The sequence below is a fragment of the Grampus griseus genome (assembly GCF_964374135.1).
Source record: "Grampus griseus genome assembly, chromosome: 14".
NCBI classification, from domain to species: domain Eukaryota; kingdom Metazoa; phylum Chordata; class Mammalia; order Artiodactyla; family Delphinidae; genus Grampus; species Grampus griseus.
Window position 1 is genome coordinate 74,150,488 of NC_139008.1, and position 18,650 is coordinate 74,169,137.

The 18,650-nt window shown below is 57.2% G+C and overlaps 1 protein-coding gene across 3 annotated transcripts; it reads right to left on the reverse strand.

Moving 5' to 3' along the window:
* ZNF335 (zinc finger protein 335) lies at positions 1 to 18,278 on the reverse strand. 3 transcript variants are annotated; one of them, XM_082669794.1, is made up of 27 exons: positions 17,880 to 18,278; positions 16,302 to 16,542; positions 15,294 to 15,371; positions 14,740 to 15,045; positions 14,521 to 14,649; positions 13,499 to 13,645; positions 11,957 to 12,209; positions 11,687 to 11,864; positions 10,917 to 11,029; positions 9,953 to 9,971; positions 9,705 to 9,821; positions 9,557 to 9,633; positions 9,314 to 9,474; positions 8,359 to 8,591; positions 7,348 to 7,441; positions 7,136 to 7,230; positions 4,422 to 4,681; positions 3,374 to 3,485; positions 2,909 to 3,283; positions 2,005 to 2,147; positions 1,764 to 1,924; positions 1,522 to 1,625; positions 1,351 to 1,428; positions 1,050 to 1,133; positions 896 to 961; positions 731 to 812; positions 1 to 638 (listed from the first exon to the last, which is right to left on the reverse strand). In XM_082669794.1, the coding sequence occupies exons 1-27, from the start codon at positions 18,078 to 18,080 to the stop codon at positions 511 to 513; spliced, it is 4,035 nt and encodes a 1,344-aa protein (XP_082525920.1). In that variant the 5' UTR covers positions 18,081 to 18,278; the 3' UTR covers positions 1 to 510. The 3 variants fall into 3 exon arrangements, with proteins under 3 accessions (XP_082525920.1, XP_082525921.1, XP_082525919.1); XM_082669795.1 differs by having other exon boundaries at positions 14,521 to 14,652; XM_082669793.1 differs by having other exon boundaries at positions 14,521 to 15,045.
* Between the last annotated feature and the right edge of the window lie 372 nt (positions 18,279 to 18,650).

Here is an 18,650-nt window from a genome sequence, read left to right on the forward strand (position 1 = left end):
TCACCAGCTTAGCCATCTCTCCCAGTATCGGGCCTTTGCCCCGAGGGTCTGCCCTGGTGGGCCACTGTACTTACAGAGGCAGGCCAAGATGATGCACTGCGGGGCTGGGCAGCTTCCACCTCGTTTCCACCCTTGCGGGCCGTGGTGGGCTCCTCCTCCTTCCTAAATCCTTGCCTCGTTCTGGCTGTAGCAGCACATGGACAAAGTGAGCTGGCCAAGGCTGGACTCTGGTCCCTTTATTGAGACTGAGGGGCCAGTGGGTCCATCCAAACAAAAATAAATCTCTCTCCCAAAGCCTGCCTGCAGGCTGGGGCCCGCAGCATGTCCTGGCTGGGGCCCACGGCTGTCCCCTAACCCCAGCAGCACAGGTCTGGCTCCCCAGGAGTGATAGGATGCTGGCTGCTCAGTATCTGGAGATCCTAGGTGGAGCAGCGAGGGAGTCCCAGTGGGCCCCCCCACCCCAAGCAGGGCTGGCCCCAATATCCATGGTCTTTGTTGGGCCCCTGGGGCTCAGTCATCGGTCAGGGTGATGACGTCGTACTCGATGCCCTGATGTTGCAGCTGTTGGATGTGTTCAGGCACTGCCTCCTCCGTGCCGAATAGGCCTTGGGCTTGGGCCATGGCAGCATCGGCCACCGCTGCCAGGGGAGGGGAAAGGATGGTGAGCCTGAGGCCCAGGAACTAGGCCTGGGCCCCAGGCCCCCAAGACCCTCAGGGTCCAGCCCCATACCTGTGACAGCTGAGTGTGCTGCAGCCTCAAGCTGGGCCTGTGTGACAAGCTGCTGGCCTGGGGACACCGGCACATACTGGATCTGGAGGAGAGAGGCAATGAGATGTGGCCTTACCAGGACCCCTGCCTGTGGCCCTGGCTCCACCTGGTCCCCAAGGGCCCTACCTGGGACTCCTGAAGGAACGGCGCCCCTTGTTCATACTGGATGTGTGTGATCTGGCCCTCCTGTACCTGGAGAGAGAGAGCCAATCCAGTTACTCTCCAAGGAGGATGTACACCCCTCTTCTCACTCCTCACCTGCGTCCCAGGCCTGGCCTACCTGGATGTGATGGCCCTCCGGGACCACGACATATTCCTGGGGGAGCAGGTGCTGGACTCCGTCCTGGGAGATGATGTACTGTACCTGAGGAAGGGGGGAGAAGAGGCAGGTGCTGGGGCCCCGCTCCTTGGGAGCTCAGCGAGGAAGGTAGAGCAGGGGGGTCAGGGACACCCTGTCAGCAATGGCAGCTGGAGGAGGAGTTTGGAAAGTACCGTTCCCCCAACCCCTTCCTGGGAATGGGGCCTGGAGGTTGGGGGGAGGAGGGCGGGCACTCAGGGCTGAGGTGGCGGCAGCAGCTCACCTGGTTATCAGATGTCACCAGGTGCTGGACCATCTGGCCGTCTGCTGTAGTGATCTCTTGGATGTAGGTGGCTTCCTCCTGTCAGGGCCAGGTCAGCTCTAGCTTCAGATTTCTGTGTGCCCTCACCCCTGCCCATGACCTGCCAGCAGGGCCCCCAGCCCAGGCTCTCACCTGATCGGTCACTGTCTGTTCCTGGGCCACAATGATGTGTTCCTGGCCCAGTGCCTGCTGTAGCCGCTCTGGGCCCAGGACCCCGTGACTGGACTGGAGTGCAGCTGGGCAGAGAGGGGTGGACGCTCGTTCAGGGGCTCCAGGGGAACCCGAGACGCCCTGGCCCCGCCCTGGTCCAAGGGTGCCTTCTGGGGCAGTGGCTCAAGTCCTTTGTCCATCCCGGGGCCCCAGGCGCCACTCACTGTGCAGCGTGGCCAGCGTCTCGTCGTCACTGTTCAGGATGATGGTCTGGGTGGGGGTCTTGGTCTGGGCCGGGGCCCGCGTGGTCGGGGTTGCCGCCTTCCTCCCATCGGGACTGTGCAGCCGCTGGATGTGGAACTTGAGGTGCCCGTTCCGGTTGAAGCTGAGGGCGAAGGAAGGCGGCTCAGGGGCGGCCCCACGACGCGTGCCTGGCAGCCCCTGCCCGCCTGCGCCCGGCCTCACCGCTGCCCGCAGAGGTGGCACTCGAAGGGCTTCTCGTTGGTGTGGGTCAGCATGTGGCGCCGCAGATCCTTCTTGTTCTTGGAAGCGAAGCTGCACTGGTTGCACTGGTGGGGCCGCAGGCTTGAGTGCTGCGCCATGTGGGCCTGCAGATGGGGCAGTCGGGGCACCGGCTGGGTGAGGACAGATGGCTCCGCACGGACAGGGGAGCCAGGGACCCTGACCTCAGGCGCGGTGGATGTGGGAGGAGCTGGGTGAGAAGTACCAGCCAGGCCAAGGTCTGGCACTGCTGGGTGTTCGAGAGCCACGAGCTCGGTCGTGAGGCCGCTCGGAAAGCCCTGTGTCTGCTGACACTCAGCTCACCCCTGTGAGACGTACAGGCTCAAAGAGGGGCCTCTGAAGGTCGCCCCCAGCTCTGACACTCTGGGTTCTGGGCCCCACTCCCCTCACTGAGCCACTGTGAGGATTCAGCACGCGCTCGGATCTGAGAACCGATGATTTTCGGGTGAACAGACGGAGTCCCCGGAACCGACCCCCGCACCTCCCTGGGACACTGTGCCCTCAGTGTTCTGGACGACTCGACTCTCCCCAGCTGCCTCACGCCACCGCTCCTCTGCTCCTGCAGGCCCAGCTCAGCCATCACCTCTGGGACATCCCTCCAGCACCCCAAGTCCACGTGACTCGTTCCCCATCTGTGCTCTGCTGTGCGCACTTAGTTCACACTGGGGACGCTGTCGGGTGTTAGTCACCACCTGGCGTGCCTCCCCGCCAGACTGAGCCCCCTGAGAGCTAGGGCCTTGCTGAGTCATCTCTGACCCCAGCAGGGAGCGGAGGACCTGGCCTGGGGGGGTACTCAGTCCAGGCTTGTTACACAGACGGGTGCCAGCAGGGGGACGGGGGCACCTACCCGGACCTCGGGCCACTGGCGAGCGCTGAAGGGGCAGTCGGGGCACTTGAAGGCACTAGGCCCGGCGTGGGCCCGTTTGTGACTTTCCATCTCAGCTCGGCCGGGGAAGGCCTCAGCGCAGATCTTGCAGGAAAACTTCTTTGACGACGCAGTGGCTGCAGATGGTGGCGAGGGGGGCACTACCAGGCCCAGGGCTTTGCTGGCAGCAGGAGGTGGGGAGGCAGAGCCCTGGGGGTCCCCCACTCGGCGGGTCCTGGCTGGAGACGGGGGCTCAGGGCCGTCTCTGGGCAGCCCCCCACACTGCAGCAAGGGCCACTTGGCTCCAGAGGCCAGGGCGTCTGGACTTGGGAAGGAGATGGGGCCATGTGCAGTCAGCTGTGGACAGGCAGGGGAGCGTGAGGCTTAGAGGGACGGAGGGAGGCAGGAAGAAATGGGAAGAGTAGAGGTGGCTACCCCCAGCCTCACCTCGATGTGGTGCAGCTGGGTCCCGTCGGCGGCCATGATGAAGTGGGTACCAGCTTCTTTCAAGGTGTCACTCACAACCGCGGCCTGGGCTGCCTCCCCGGGGGGCTCCTCGCTGTGGGCAGAGGAGGGGGGGTAAGGCAGCGTTCCAGGAGAGGATGGAGGGCCACAGGAGTCCCCTTCCCCAAGAAAGGCATCAACTGAGGAGTGACTGCCGCCGCAGGTTGACCCCTGGCTCCTCCCTTTACCAGCCGAACCTCCGCTGCCTCTGCGTAAATGGCGACCAAGTGTCCAGAGATCGTCCTTCTCAGAAGCGGTCATCCCTGCCCCCTCGATGGGCATGCTGGGGGGTGGCGAGGTGAAGGGCTCCAGGGGTCAAGCCCAAGTCTGACCAGGTGGGGCAGGAGGAGAGGGCGAGTGGGGAGGCAGGGCTGCAAGGACCCACAGGCCAAGGGTAAAGGGCAGATGCTGAGAGACTGGGCTGCCCAGGTGCCGGCCCAGGGATTCTGACTCCCATCCCAGCTGAACAATCTGGTACTTGAATTCAGGGCTCCCTCAGACTGCCCAGGGGTTCAGCGAACATGCGAAACATAAACGTTTCTGCCCCAAACGTGCTCAGTGTAGAGAAAGCCAAGTGCAGCTGCAGGGCCTCCAATGTCGCTAAGGAGCCTGAGCTCGTTCCTAAAACGACCTCAGGGACCGTCCCATACAAGGAGGACGTGGGCTTTGGAACCACAGAGACCAGGGTCAGATCTACAGCCTGTCTGCCCTTAGGTGGGTTACTTCGCCTCCCTCCTCATTTGTAAAGAGAGGGAAACATGCATCTCGTGGGAATGCTTTAGGGAGGTCACGAATGTCACGTGCCCGGCACATCTTCAGTGGCTCTTGACCTCCTGAAGGGACACGACACCCCTACAGCCCAATTGTTTTACGTGTATTAGGAGTTTTACCTCCTGCCAACTAGGCTTGGGTGGGCGGGGTCCTCATCTGACTCCCCCCAGCACACCTATAAACGGCTGGAGGGGGAGGTCTCGCAGGCAGCAGATCTCACCTGTAAGGTGTGCCAGGAGCCGATGTGCCCTCCTCCATGGTGGGTGCCGTGATGACGCTGTAGCCAGCCCCGCCAAATGGCCCAGGCGCCAGGGTGATCTGCTGTAGGTCCGGGGTGCCTAGCTGGCTCTCGGCGGCCACGCTGCCCCCTGGCTCTGCCATGTGGAGGGCTACCACTTGGGGAGTGGCACCTGCTGGGGAGGGCTGCCCACCAGAGGATGCGAACCCTGCTTCCACGTCCTCTGACTTCACCACAGCCACCTGCAACGGCACAAGTGGCAAAGGAGCTGGCGTTCAAGGCCCTTTTCTATCTCAGGGCCTCAAAGCTCACCCACGGTCTGGCGGGACCCAGTGCCACCACCACGTATTCACACGAGCCCAACTGTGTGTTCCTGGCAACTGGAAAGAGACTTAACGAGAACAGGCTAGAGCGTTACCACCCCCCAAGGGCACTGGGCAACGTCTGGAGACATTTTTGGTTGCCACAATTGGTTGGCACCTAGGGGGCAGAAGCCAGAGATGCTGCCAAACATGCCAGACGAGCAGGACAGCCCCCTCAGCAAGGAGTTATCTGGCCCAAAGCGCCAAGGATAAGAAATGCTGAAGTAGAGGAACAAGTGGCAGACCGTGTAAGAAAGAAATGCAATAGTCAGAGTCTACCTCACATTCTACTCCAAAGCCTGCTTCAAATGTTTTCAAGATTGAAATGTAACAAATAAAACTTGAGACATATTAAAAGAAAATATGGATATTCCTATAATCCTTGGGGTGGGAAGTTTCCTAATCATGACAGAATATGTTAAAACCTACAGAAAAACAAACCATAAAATGAGATCAGAAAACAAAGAAGCTGGGGGCGTGGGGGGAGATGGTATTTAATAATTCACATAAGAGATAAAAAGTGGAGTTCCCACACATACAAAGAGCCCTTGCAAAGTTACACAAAAGAGATTAATAATTTAATGGAAAAATAGATACAGGGCACAAACATACATCAGAGAAGAAATAAAATGGTCTATGAACATAAAGAAAGAAACTCGATCCCTTTTGTGATCACAAAATTATAAACTAAGACCCTGACATATACTTCCATCACATGGAAGAGATTTATAAAAACTGATGCCCAGCGCTGGCGAGGCTGTGAGGAAGCACACGCTAGTGGTGGTCATGTAACTGACATAGCTTTTATGAGGTGTCACGCCTTGGGACCCACTGATTCTATTTACTTCTAGGAGGCTTTTTTTTCCCCCAACTAAAAAACATGTTTATGAGCACCCGAAAATGTATGTGCACTGAAGCACTGCCTTGAGTTAATGACAAGGAAGCCACCCACGCGTAAAGGCCTGACGAAATAAGCTTCAGAACATCCCTAGGACGGAATGACGTGGAGACGTCAGGAAGGACTGGACGTGTGTGTGTGGCCAGGCTGTGCCTCACACACTGCAGAGGGAAGAAAAGCTAGGCTGCCTGTGAGCGCGGATGGCGTGATCTCATTTTTTAAGGATCAGGAGGTCTCTGTGTTAGTGAGCACGTGGACAAAACTGCAGAAACGCTTATTAACCTGTTAACAGTGGAATCGGAGGGGAGGGGAGGAACCTTAAGGACTTTCACCTTCTGAAGAGAACAATTCTTAACGCTCATTTTGGGTTTCACAAGCGTTATGTTTTTGTAATCAGAAAAACAAACCAACCAAAATGGATGATACTGGCATGAGAACGGCAAACAGAGCAATAGAACAGAACTTGTCTAGAAACAGACTCCTGTACCTGGGGGAATCCAGTGCACGATAAAGGGGATGCTTTGAACCACTGGGGAAAATGGGAGGATTCGATTTATTGCACTGGACAACTTCTGGGAAAAAAGTAAACTTAGTCCCCTACCTTTCTGCACACACCAAAAGTGAATTCCAGGTGGAGTAAAAATTTAAGTGTAAAAAATGAAACCCTAAGAAGAAAATACAAACGAATGTTTATATAATCTTGAGGTGAAGAGGCCTAAGAATGATACCACAGGCAAAAACTATAAAAGCCTGATACGTTGAACTATCTAAAAATGTAGAATTTCTACACACCCCCAGATGCCACAAACTAAACCCTCTGAAGATTCCAGGTCCAACAGCAGGCTCCCCTCCACAGAGCGCTGTCCCCCAGCAGCACGTCACTGTTCCAAGCTGCTGGAATTCATCATCTCAAACACAGTCTCCATCTTTTCAAGAGGCTGGGAGATGGGAGGTGCTAACAAACCTCTCTCCGCCTTAGAGAATCTGGAGAGGCACGGGGGGAGGGGAAGGAGAAGTAAAGATGATGAACCTGGGCGAAGATGTGCTAGGCTTAAGGTGCACGGAGCATGTGAGAGGTCGGAGCTCAGGAAAGCCTTGGGAGCCTCTGGGCTGTGGGAGGTGGCGTGGAATGAGGGTGCTAGGCTAGATGGGAAGCTAGTTCAGCCTCATGGGCACGGGCAGTGCTTACTGCTCAGCATGGCGGAGACCGCTGGTGACTCCGGACAGCGGAGTGGGAGAGCCTCTGCCCTCCCGGGGCCTCCCTGGCACAGCGGTCCCCCTCCTCTGCGTCTGCCCACTGGGTTTCAGTGGATCTGTCTCCCACTGACTGGGAGCTCCCTGAGGGCAGGGCACGTCTGCTCCATCACTAGCCTCCGCTCCCAGCGTCCAGCGCAGACCTGGCACCACGGGTAAAGCCGGGCCGGGGAGGAGCTCACCTGCAGGGCCGCGCTGCCCAGCTCCCGCCGAGCACTCATGTTCAGCAACAGGTCCAAGGCTGTCTGTGTGGCCATGGCCGTCGACTCCTCAGCTCCTGGGTGGGTGGGACCTGAGCCTTAGAAATGGCTGGAAAACTGGCACCCAACGCCCTCTTCCCCAGCTTCCGGCCCCCACCGGCACGAGCCCTGCCCCTGCTCCCACCAGAACTCACCTTGCTGGTAGATGATGGTAGCACCACCCAGGGTGTCAGAACACAGCAGCGGGGGTGTCTCGGGTGACTGGAGAGGTGCTGCCTCTGGGGGGATCTGCGGGGTGGGAATATGGCCAAGTGTGACAGGGGGCAGGCTCAGATTCAAGTGCATTCACCAAGCACCTCCTATGTGCCAGACACTTTACAGCTATTGGCTTGTTTCATCTTCACCCTCTTCAAGATATTTTCAAGATATTTACCAGCTCTACGCAACAGATGAACTGACTAAGGTTAAGGATCCCACAGCCAGTAAGTAGCAGAACTGGGACTTGAACACATGACTATCTGACTCCAGAGCCTCTGTGTTCTACCAGCACATCGTGGTGGTCCATCTTTTGGGGAGGGGAGGGGAGGGGGCAGGCAACATACTCAGCTACAAGACTATATTTCTCAGCCTCCCTTGCGGCTGGGTGAAGTGTGGCCCTGTAGTTAAGCAGGAGCTTCTGGTAAAAGTTCACGAGGAAGGTAAGACGGATAGATGGCGGGCATCATTTTTGCTCTTCCCCTATCCCTTCCTCCTGATTCTTGCCTGGGATGTGGCTAGGAAGGCTGGAGCTCCTGCAGCTATATGGGACCATAAGTCAATCACAAAAACGGGAGTCACATGCCTAGGACGGCTGGGAAAAAGTATCGAGAAAGCTTGGTTCCTGATGACTGATCAAGGAGCTGCCACATCAGCCCTGGGTTGCTGACCTCTGGACTTCTTTTACATGAAGACAATAATAAACTATCACCATAGTCAAGATACTGATATTTCCACGCTCTATTACTAGCACTGGAAAGCCACCCCTACTCTGAGATTAGGGTGACATATCTGTGACCTCAGCTGCTCTTCACCACAATCCAGAGAGGCAGGGGTCATTTCGCTGTACTCAGTGTGCCAGTGAGGATGCTAGGGCTGGGAGAGGCAGCATCACAGCAGCATTGCAGCCAACGCTCCTAACCCCCTTGTCTGCTGTTTGAGCTCATTACCTCAGGAGGTCCTGGGGAGCTGGGCGGAGGTCCAGGGGCTGCGCTATGCTGCTGCTTCAGCTCCTCAATCTGTTGCAGAGAGAAGAAGGGGCGACGGCGGGAAGGGGGCTCCTCGGGGTGGCGCCGCCCCCACTCCTCAAAGCTGCTTGCATGTCGGCACCGTACGTGCAAGCGGAGGTTCTTCTTGTGTCGCGTGCTGAAGTGGCAGTACTCACAGGCAAAGGGCTTGGCCCCTGCAGGCACATGTGTAGGGATGCTTGGGCTTGCCCACCCCCTCTAGGAAGCCTTCTGTGACCCCAAGAACGTCTCCAACTGATTCACTCCCTGCGATGTGTTCCCAAGCTCAGGGAAACCCATGCTCTGTGCAATTTGGTGTGCCAGGACAGAAACGAGCCAGGTCTCCCTCTGCGCTCACAGCCTTCCTCCGAGTGCCTATTTTCAAGGTCAGGTGACCACATACTTCTCTTATGACTCATCTCCCGAAGTGTCCCCCCAGCTCTCTTTCTCTCTTCTTCCCTAGTGTGTCTGCCAGAGGGCTAGGCACCGAGGAGGAGAAAGAACTAAGTTTTGCTGTCCATCTTCTGTGGGCCAAGATGTGATGCTGCTTTAGTGGTTTCCTCTGTCGAGGGCAGGGCCTATGTAAGACCTCTCAAGCCCCAGTGCCCAGAACAGACAGGGCTCAGGGAACAAATGGAACTCACGTTTATAACAACCCCATGGTTGGTACTTCTGATTCTCTCCTTTCACAATTAAGAAAGGTTCAGAGAGCGCCAGCAACTGGCCCTGGGCCACACAGAGAAGAGCTGGCTGCGTTGGAAACTCAGCTGAGGTTAGAGTGATAGTCCCAGGGGGGATTCCCTGCAGTAGAAGGGCTGGGGCTGCCGAGGGGGATGAAGAGGACAGAGCTGAGCCTCCGACAGGGGGCTACGGTGTTTTGGGGGGTGGCTGGCCTGACCTGTGTGCTTGACGGCCACGTGGGACAGCAGGAAGTCCTCTCGGAAGGTGCGGTAGGGGCAAAAGCTGCACTTGAAGGGCTTGTCGCTGACATGGGAAAGCTGGTGGTTCAGCAGCGCCTTCTTGTCCTCACAAACGAACTCGCAGAACTCGCACTTGAACCTGGAGGTGGTGGGAGAGGGGAGAGCTCAGCGACAGGGCGCGGTGGGGAACCGCAGCCCCAGGGGCCTCCTCGGGGATGTACCTGCGGTTGGCGACGGCCTGGATATGCGTGAGCAGGTGCATCTTGAAGGTGTAGCGCTTCTTAAAGGACTTTCCACACTGCGGGGGGTGGCGAGGCGGGTCAGACCAGGGAGCCCCCAGGCGGGCCCCCTGCCCCCAGCCCCACCCACCTTGTCACACATGTGGGGCTTCTCGGTGCTGTGAGTCTTCATGTGCTGCGTGAGTCTCTTCTGCATGGGGTAGACACGGCCACACACAGGGCAGGGGAAGGAGCTCAGCTTCGGGGTCTGGGAAGGGACAGAAGGGGCCGGGTGGAGAGAAAAGGGGAGGAGAGAGGGTGAGACCATGCCTCCTCCCCCACCAACCCCCCAGCCGCCCTCAAGCAGGCTCCCTTCCCGGCCTGGGGCCCCAGACTCACCGGGTCTGGCCTCTTCTTCCTGGGGGAGAAAGGCACAGCAGTCAGACCATCTTGTCCCCAAGCCCACCCCAGACCCTCCCCCGCTGACCAGACCCATCCTCGGCCCTGTCCTCAGCCCCAACCCAAGCCCCTTTCTCTTAGAACAGTATTCCCCCAATGGGAGTTCGCTGGGGAAAATGCCAAGAGGTGTGCTGTAAATAAAGTTTTGCAGTCAACTAACTTTAGGCACAGTGCATTCTCCCCCTCTCCCCCCCTCCCTCCCTCCCTCTCTCCCTCTCTCCCTCTCTCTCTCTCTCCCTCTCTCCCTCTCTCTCTCTGTCACAAAATGCATTTGCATTTTAAAGGCTCTGAGAAGCTCTGCAGGGAAAAGAGCTGTTGAACCAGGTTTTCAACCTGGTGTCCCTAATCTTATGTGGACATAGAACTCCCCCTCCCTTTTTATTTTTTTTTAAAGAAACACCTAAAAGCGGGAATTCCCTGGCTGTCCAGTGGTTAGCACTCAGCGCTTCCACTGCCGGGGCCCGGGGCTCAACTTCTGGTCGGGGAACTAAGAGCCTGCAAGCCGCACTGTGATACTTCAGTGAACAGTCACTAGGCCCTTGAGGATCTTTGTTTTTCCACCCACTTGTCCTACGTCTGCCCTATCAGTGCCGTGAGAGATGGAGTATGGATGTGGAGCCTGGAAGACCTTCAGATCATTTTCTGAGACCCTTTAGGTACACGATTTCCTTTAATCACCTCAATAGTGACTGTCCCCAATTTACAAAGCTCGAAGCAGGAAAGAGACCAAATAAGGGACCTCTAGACCCTGACACTGCCCTGTTCTGAGCCAAGTGATCTGGGATGAATCGCCCTGCCTTTCCCCCATCTGTACTGTGCTGCAAAGGGGGCTGGCCCCGAGCAGGGGCTCAGTAAGGGGGAATCCATGGTTACCCTGGGCCTCCACTTCCCCACCCCCACTGACCGGTCCCGGCTATGCACGGCCGCGTGCCGGATGACGTCCTTCCGGTAGACACTGGTGTAGCTGCATTCGTCACACTTGTAGGGCTTACTGCCCACGTGGTTGAACATGTGCTCCTGGGAGAGAGGCAGAAGGACAGGGGGCTGGGGTGTAGCTTCCCTTCCTGCCCACCCGCCCTGTGCCTACAGCCGTAGAGGCGCCCCCTCCCCACTGCACCCTGGAACAACCCCCGCTCCCCACCCCTACCGCAGGGGTCCAGAGAACAACTTCTAGGTCCGGGTCTGAGGGAGGAAGCACTGTGCGCACAAAGCACAGGGGCTCTGGCCATCTGTGCTCAAGCTACCCCCGACCTCCACCCGTGGGCAGCTCTGCCTCACTTTGGCCAAGCCAAGCTGCAGTTTCCTGCGTCAGTAAAATGGGGCTCTCAACACCTATGACCTTGTTGGGCTACGTGAGATGATAAAAAGGAACCCCTTTCTTGAGACACGTTCCCGCCACCAGCTGGGAGACTTTCTAACACACTGAATTCGATTAAAGCAGTGGCACTGCCATCTGCCCGCTGTGGTGGTTGTGAGGCAAGTCTAAGACGATGTGACGCCACCATGCAGTGTGAGGCCTACCACAGTGTGCCCTCGGCCCAGACGCGCAACGACACGGGGCAGGAGGGTGACCGCGGGTGCGGTGATCTCCACTCCCCCTGGGGCCTTCTCCCATCCAGCGTCCCTTCTCCCCCTGCCCTCCCGCGCCTCCGCTTCCGCTTCCCTCGGCCACACCTTGAGCGAGGACCAGCGGCGGGAGCGGTAGCTGCACTGCAGGCACTTGAAGAGCTGGGGGTTGCCAGCCTCGTGGGAGTTGACGTGGAAGCGCAGGTCCTCGTGGGACAGGAAGCGGGAACCGCAGATGCGGCACAAGAAGGGCCGCAGGAGGGGTTTGGGCGACTTGTAATAGTACCTGCCAGGAGGGTGTTGGGGAGAGGTCTGGCTGGGCCAGGGGCCTGGCCACTTCCCCCTGCCCCCAGCCCTCATCTCCGCTTGCCGCCGTACTTGCGGTATTTCTTGCCGAGGAAGCGCCTGGAGGGTCGCCCACGGCGGCGGGGCGGGGCGTCGGGCTCGTCCTGGCAGGACGGTGCTGCGTTCTCCACATCTGACTGGCTCATGCCGGGTTCCACAGGGGGCCGGTTGGCCTTGCCCAGGGCCACCAGGCGTCCCGGGCCTGAGGAGCTGGGTGCCTCGGGGTCTTGTGGCTCCAGAGGGCTCTGTCCAGTCTGGGAGCTGACCAGAGGCTCTCCTTCCACACCTGCCATGGACACACCAGGACAGATGTGGACAGCTGTGCCAGAGGCCAGCCAAAATATCCTCCCCCACACACACCGTCACGGACCACTGATAGGCCCGTCAGGTCACGGGACAGACGCAGGCAGCCCGTGGTTAGAGGGCAGCGTGGACATACGGTTCCTCCTGCAGCTGACGGGCTGTTAGCACAGCACGACTTAAATGGGACAGTCTGGAGCAGCACTGGGAGAGCTGGGACCTTGCGGCCAGGAGACCTGCGGGTAGGCTAAGCTGTCATCGACTTGCTGTGTGTTCTCAGGCAAAGCCACTCCCCTCTCTGAGTCTCATTTTCCCCGTCTATCAAATGGATATAATTGTTGCTCTAGTGACCTCATGGGAACGTTCTAAAGTCTGGGGAGCAACAGCAACACTTAAACACTGGTTTTCCCAACGGAGGCTGTGTAGTTGGAGGGCAGACGGGAGGAAGGGAAGAGACATCACCGCACACACTCGCAAAGCCTCTGACGTCTGAACATCTGAATGTGTTACCTATTCAAAAACACTAACAGCATTTCAATGTAATGTTTTAAAAATTCAAAATTATATGCCATTTTGTTTCTTAATGGGGTGCCAGGTTATTCAGGTGTGTTCACCTTGTGAAAATTCACTGAGCTGTGAATTCACTAAGCTGATTCACTTAGCATACATGTGCTTTTCAACACATATACCTCAGTAAAAAGTTATTTGAAAAATAAGACTAAAAAAATACAACACCCACAACTGCATGTACAAAAACAGCTACCATGTATTTTTTCCCTGTCTATTTAAGCCTCAAAAAACAATCCTAAGAGGCGGGTGCTATCACCTCCATTCCTAATAAGGGAATGGGAGATTCAAGAGGCAAAGTAACATGCTCCAGGTCACAGCTGGTAGGTGGCAGAGCCGGCATTCATGCCCACGGCGGGTCTTTCCTGTCCCCGGCTTGTAATGCTCCAAGTCCGTGCTCCTCCAACATAGTCTCAGACCTCAGACTTATTCTCATTTTAGTAATAATTCTTAAAACTTATTAGTTCAGTTACAAATACTCAAACTTCTGTGCTGCGACAGCTTACCACGGAAAAGCCGTTTCAGAAAGCTAACTCTCAAGCTTGGTATGGGAGAGCTTTCCCCTTTACGAGGAGGCCTGCAGGTCACCCCGGTGGGATTGAGACATGCTACTCTGCAAGCATGTCTGCAAGGGCTCCATGGAAGCAAGCGGGGAACGAGGCCACCCCTGGGCCCCACCGCACAGCCCCACCCACAAGTAAGTCTCACCATCCAGGAGATCCGAGGTCTCCAGGCGAGGCAGCTTCCGGGGCCGGCCAGGTCTCCTGCGGGGTCTCGGTGTACTGGGAGTGGGGCGCTGGGGCCGTAGCTGCCGGCCCCGGGGCTCATCCTCAGCAGGGTTATAGTCGCTGTCCTCTGTGGGGACAGCAAAAGAAGGGGGGCATCAGCCTTGACCTTTCAGTCCTGACCCCTTGCCAGCTTCCCTGGAAAGAGGCCCACTTCCCTATCCCTCCCTGCCTGTTCCTCCCTTCAAACCCACCAGTAGTGCCTCCTCCGGGAAGCCCTCCTGATGTCCCCCTGGCTAACTGTGAGCGCCACTCTCTGGCCCCTGCAGTCCTTTCTCTGTACCTTTCCTAACACCTACCACTAGCTCAGATGGCACCTTTATGTGAATCAGAAAAAAGCACTCCTTCCTCAATACGCTTTACGGCCATTGTTAGAAAACAGCTGTCTAGTCACTCCAGTCTACAAAGCAGGACTATGCTATCCATTGAGGGAGCCAGTAGCTCCCTCACTAGCCATATGTGGCTACTGAGCACTTGAAATATGCCTCGACTAACTGGAGACATAAGTATAAAACACAACAGATTTCTAAAAATTAGTATGAGAAAAAGAACGTAAAGCTTACTAATAACTCTTTATAATCATTGCATACTGAAATAATACTTTAGACATAATGGGTCAATAAAATATATGACTGAACTTAACTTCATCTTTTTCATTTTACTTTTAATATGACAACAAAAAACACACGTGGCTTCCATTCTGTTTCTGCTAGACAAATGTGAACGTGACCCTCTTGGACACAGTACTATTTTTCAGCACGTGGCCCGTACAGCTGCACATAGAGCTCCTGGTCCCAGAGCTCCAACTCCTCTATCTTATGCTGGAGGCACTCGTGGCTGCGTGTGCGCCAGTTCCTCGTCCCTGGCCCTCCCTACAGGCCAGGGGGAGCTCCGTATTTGCAGATGTGGGTGTGGGTGACAGGACCGAAAGCCACGGTAGCCTACCTTCCAGGTCATCGATGGCGCCGGCATCTATGATGTCATCATCGTCCTCCTCCTCTGGGCCCTCTTCCTCCTGGGTCCTGGCAGAGGCACCCCACTTCCGCAGACGTCCCTTTTTTCCGGTGGCGGCGGCTGCTAGCGGTACAACAAGCTTGCTGCATCTGACTCTTGGCACCCCAGCCCCACCTGTGGAGGCGGCCAGGCAGGCCACCGTCAACGCACCTGGGCAGAAGTGCCGCTCCCGCATGTGGCGCAACAGTGTGGCCTTGGCGCTGCTCCGGTACTGGCACATCTTGCACTTGAACTGCTGCACCACCACCACCTCCATCATGGCCTCCAGGCTCTGCAGGTCTGGCTCCTCGGCGCCAGAACCCAGGCATGGCTGCGCTGGGGAGCTGGGTCCACCCTGTACCTCCTCAGGGGGCTCCAGGCACGTGGATGTGGACGTGGGGCCATCGGCTAGAGCTTCGATGGCTGCCAGGCTGTGGGCCAGGGTGGAACTGGACATCGGTGATGCCATGGGGGCCCCTGGGAAGGTGAGGGAATCAGAGGGGAGGAAGTGGAGGGGGAGGCTGGCCACGAGCTACAGCTGCCCCTCCCAGGCAGGCCCAGGGATCCAAGAACCCCACTCCTCAGCAGAGTAACAGTGGAGGAACTGAGAGGCCCAAGGCAGTGGAGAAGCTGCCAAGATCACACAGTGAGTGTACAGCAGAGCCTCCCTGTCCTACTCCCCCGCCCACAGCAGGGTTCCCTGGGTCTGGCGCCTGGAGTCTTACCATCATCTGGTCCCTGCAGGATCAGGTACCGTGTGGTCTCGGACCCACCGCCCTCAGCACTGGTCACGGTGATGCAGCCTGGGCAGAGGTGTGAGGAGGGGATGCACAGATGATAATGACAACTGTCACTGCCCACACTCATTCTGACTCACCCGTGAGACTGTGAGTCCGCTGCCCCATTGCCCACTTCCCGTCCAGGGCAGGGCTGTTGAGAGGTCTGCTGTGTGTGACACGCTGGCCCAGCAGCCAGTCCACAGCTGCCCACCTTTAACCATTAAAGGAGGACTGGCTTTTCAGGCCATCCCAGGGCTTTTCCAGGTGCTACAACCCTTACACGGATCATTATTAATAGAAAGTAGTTTGGTAAATCACGAGCACCCGCTCTGGAGTCACTGTCTGAGCTCACGCCCCAACACTTGCTGATGACAGCGGGTACATTAGTTTACGTCCTCTGTGCCTTGGCTTTCTCATCCAGACTGTGAGAATAACAGCATCTACCTTTTGGGGTTACCAAGAGGATTGATGAACTACTGCAGGTAAAGTATTTAGAAGAGACTCCAGTACAAAGTTAGGTGTCACTGTTTCTATATTTATTGAGTGCTTATCATATGCCAGGAACTATACTGTACTATCTCATTAAATCCCCACATTGGGGCTTCCCTGGTGGTGCAGTGGTTGGCAGTCCGCCTGCTGATGCAGGGGACACGGGTTTGTTCCCCGGTCTGGGAGGATCCCACATGCCGCGGAGCGGCTGGGCCCGTGAGCCACGGCCGCCGAGCCTGCACGTCCGGAGCCTGTGCTCCACAATGGGAGAGGCCACAGCAGTGAGAGGCCTGCGTACCGAAAAAAAAAAAAAAAAAAATCCCCACATCGTTTACCACTATGAGACGGGGTTACTGTTTCCATGTTACAAACTCAGAGTGGTAAGGTTATCTGCCTGAGTCTGCACAGCTGCTTCTGCAGGGAAACCCTTATGGGGCAACTCTTGCCCCCTGTGGCCTGACTCACTCTGGATGAGGTCGGGCCCGATGGTGGACTCGATGATCTTGTCAATGGCTGAGCCGAGGTCTGAGGAAGAAGCCATGCAGTCGGACACCAGCATGTTGGGGTCTGGGAGTGCGCTGGAGTGCACCAGGGCTGGGGGGCCGCCTGTCACCCCTGCCACTGGCCCGTGGGAAACAGAAGATGAATCAGGGAGGTAGCCATGGGGCAGGGGTTCTGTGCTGGAGCTGCTCTCGGATACCTCCTCCTGGGGGACGGGAAACAGGGGAGTTTAGGAGCCAGGGATGGGGCAGGGCAGGCTGCCCCCACCCTGGCCCAAGGACGTGGTAGGTGGAGCCACCCACAACCTCACCCCCATTGAGGACCAGTGAGAGAAACCCTCTAGTCACAGAGCTCCCCCAAGAACAAGCGCCAGGGTCCCTGGCTCTGGGCAGGTACAAGGCCCCATGTTTCCCACACCTCACACAACAGCCAGGTGAGGCTATTCTCGTCAGGCTTTCAAATAAGCTGCTCCCTCTGCCTGAAATGCTTCCTAGCATCACACCGTGGCTAACTCCTACTCAGCCTTCTTACTGCCATTCACCTGGTACCTTTCCTGGGAAGATGACCCTGACCCACAAAGCCAAGTTAGGACCTCTCCATCCTCAGTGCTATGGTCGCCTGTGTCCCGCCATCACATTATGGTTCACTCTGCAATGTTAGGTCTCCCAGGTCAGACTCCATAAGGGCCAGGACCGCATCTCTCGTCTCCTGCTGTATCCCCTGGGTCCAGCACAAGCTGGGCACATGCTAAGCCCACCTCTGCTGAATTAATAAAACCCCTGGACCCCAAAGTGGGGGCTACTGTTGTGCACCTCTATAATGTGATGTCCTGAAAATGATCACTATCTTGCAGACAATGACAACGGTATGGCTGATACTTATTGGCTGCTTACCATGTGCTGAGCCCTGTGTTAATTGCTTTGCATATATTAATTCATTTAGTTCTCAAAAAAAAAAAGAGAAAAACCTATTGAGGCAAGTATATTTATTATTCCCATTCTATAGATGAGAAAACTGACAGCTAAAAGTTTGGGTGGCTTATCTAAGATCACAGAGCCAGGAGGCGGCAGAGCCAGGAGACTATTTTACAAAGCGTTTCCAAGAAAATGTCTGGTGGTTGCTCACAACAGAGCACCCTCAGGAGTAGGTATTTCTGCTCCGTTTTAAAGATTGACGACCGAGGTTCAAAGAGGTGTCCCAGTGAATCAGTGGTACAGCCAAGACTTGAACCAGGTCACCTGCATCCCAAAGAGTGAGGACAGTGGGTAGTGCAGTGGGTCAGCCCACAGCCTAGATTTGAATGCTGGCACTGTGTCTCAGTTTGCTCCTCTGTGAGATTTGGAAAACAGTGGTATGTGCTTTACAAGGTATGAGACTTAAATGAGAAAATCCACGCAAAGGGCCTGGCATGGTGCCCGGCTCACAGTAAACCATAATCAAATATTAGCTATAAGCAAGCCTTGCTGGCTTCTTCCCCTTGGCCGCCAGGCACTGCTGCCTGCGGTCCCTGCCACCACCCACGCCGGCAAGCAATGTCCATACCAGAGAGCTGGTGCCGCGGTCCGAACTCTGCCCCACGCCAGAGTCGTCGGCCTCGGCTGGCCCCGAAGCGGCCGCGGCGTCGCTGCTGTCGGCCGACACGGCTTCCGAGGTGCCCACACCCAAGCCGCTCTCAGAGGGCTCCTCGGGCCGGCCAGGACCAGGGGCCGTGTCGCTACTGCTCTCCACCTCGTTCTCCTCCATCGGCTCGGGGGGCGGCCTGATAGGGGGGCCCAGGGTCCGGGGCCTTTACTCTGCGAGAAGAGGTGACGGGGGCTGGAACAGGTGGGCTTCATCTCGGGGCCCCGCGGCGCACGCAGCTGCGCCCATATGCCCATTTCGCAGATGCAAACACTGAGTAGCCGACGGGGCGGGGCTTTCTAGTGTATTGCGAGGGGAGCTTCGAGAAAACAGGACCAGGAAGCCTTGCCTCCCAGTCTCGGGTCCTTCCCCCATCCCCGGAGGGTGGTCAGTGGCGGGTAATCTTGACCCTTTGCTCCTCCCCTCCATGATTCCCGCAGAGTGGTTCACTCTACGGGCCGCGGCCGGGCTCAGTGGCTCAGCCCTTCGGTCCCCCGAGTCCCCCCGGGTGCAGAGTCGGTGGTACAGCCCGCAAGCCCCCTGGGTCAGCGGCTCGCTCCCCCCCTCCCCTGGTTCCCGTGCGGAGGGGGCTGACAGCGACGGTCCCGGGGCCTGGAGACTCGGGGCTGTCCCCGGCGCTGCCTGCGCTCCAGGCCCGACGCCATCTTGTGGCGGCTCCGGGTTTCCGCTCAG

Bases quoted from the DNA above. Each gene is read 5' to 3' on its own strand.
- ZNF335 (XM_082669793.1), bottom strand. From the start codon at position 18,080: ATGGAGGAGAACGAGGTGGAGAGCAGTAGCGACACGGCCCCTGGTCCT. The intron at 15,372-16,301 runs GTGAGTCAGGCC...ACCTCTGCCCAG, and splicing joins CGGGCCCGACCTCATCCAGA to GCTGCATCACCGTGACCAGT. The intron at 3,284-3,373 runs GTGAGGCTGGGG...GCCTGTCCACAG, and splicing joins CCCAGCTGCACCACATCGAG to CTGACTGCACATGGCCCCAT.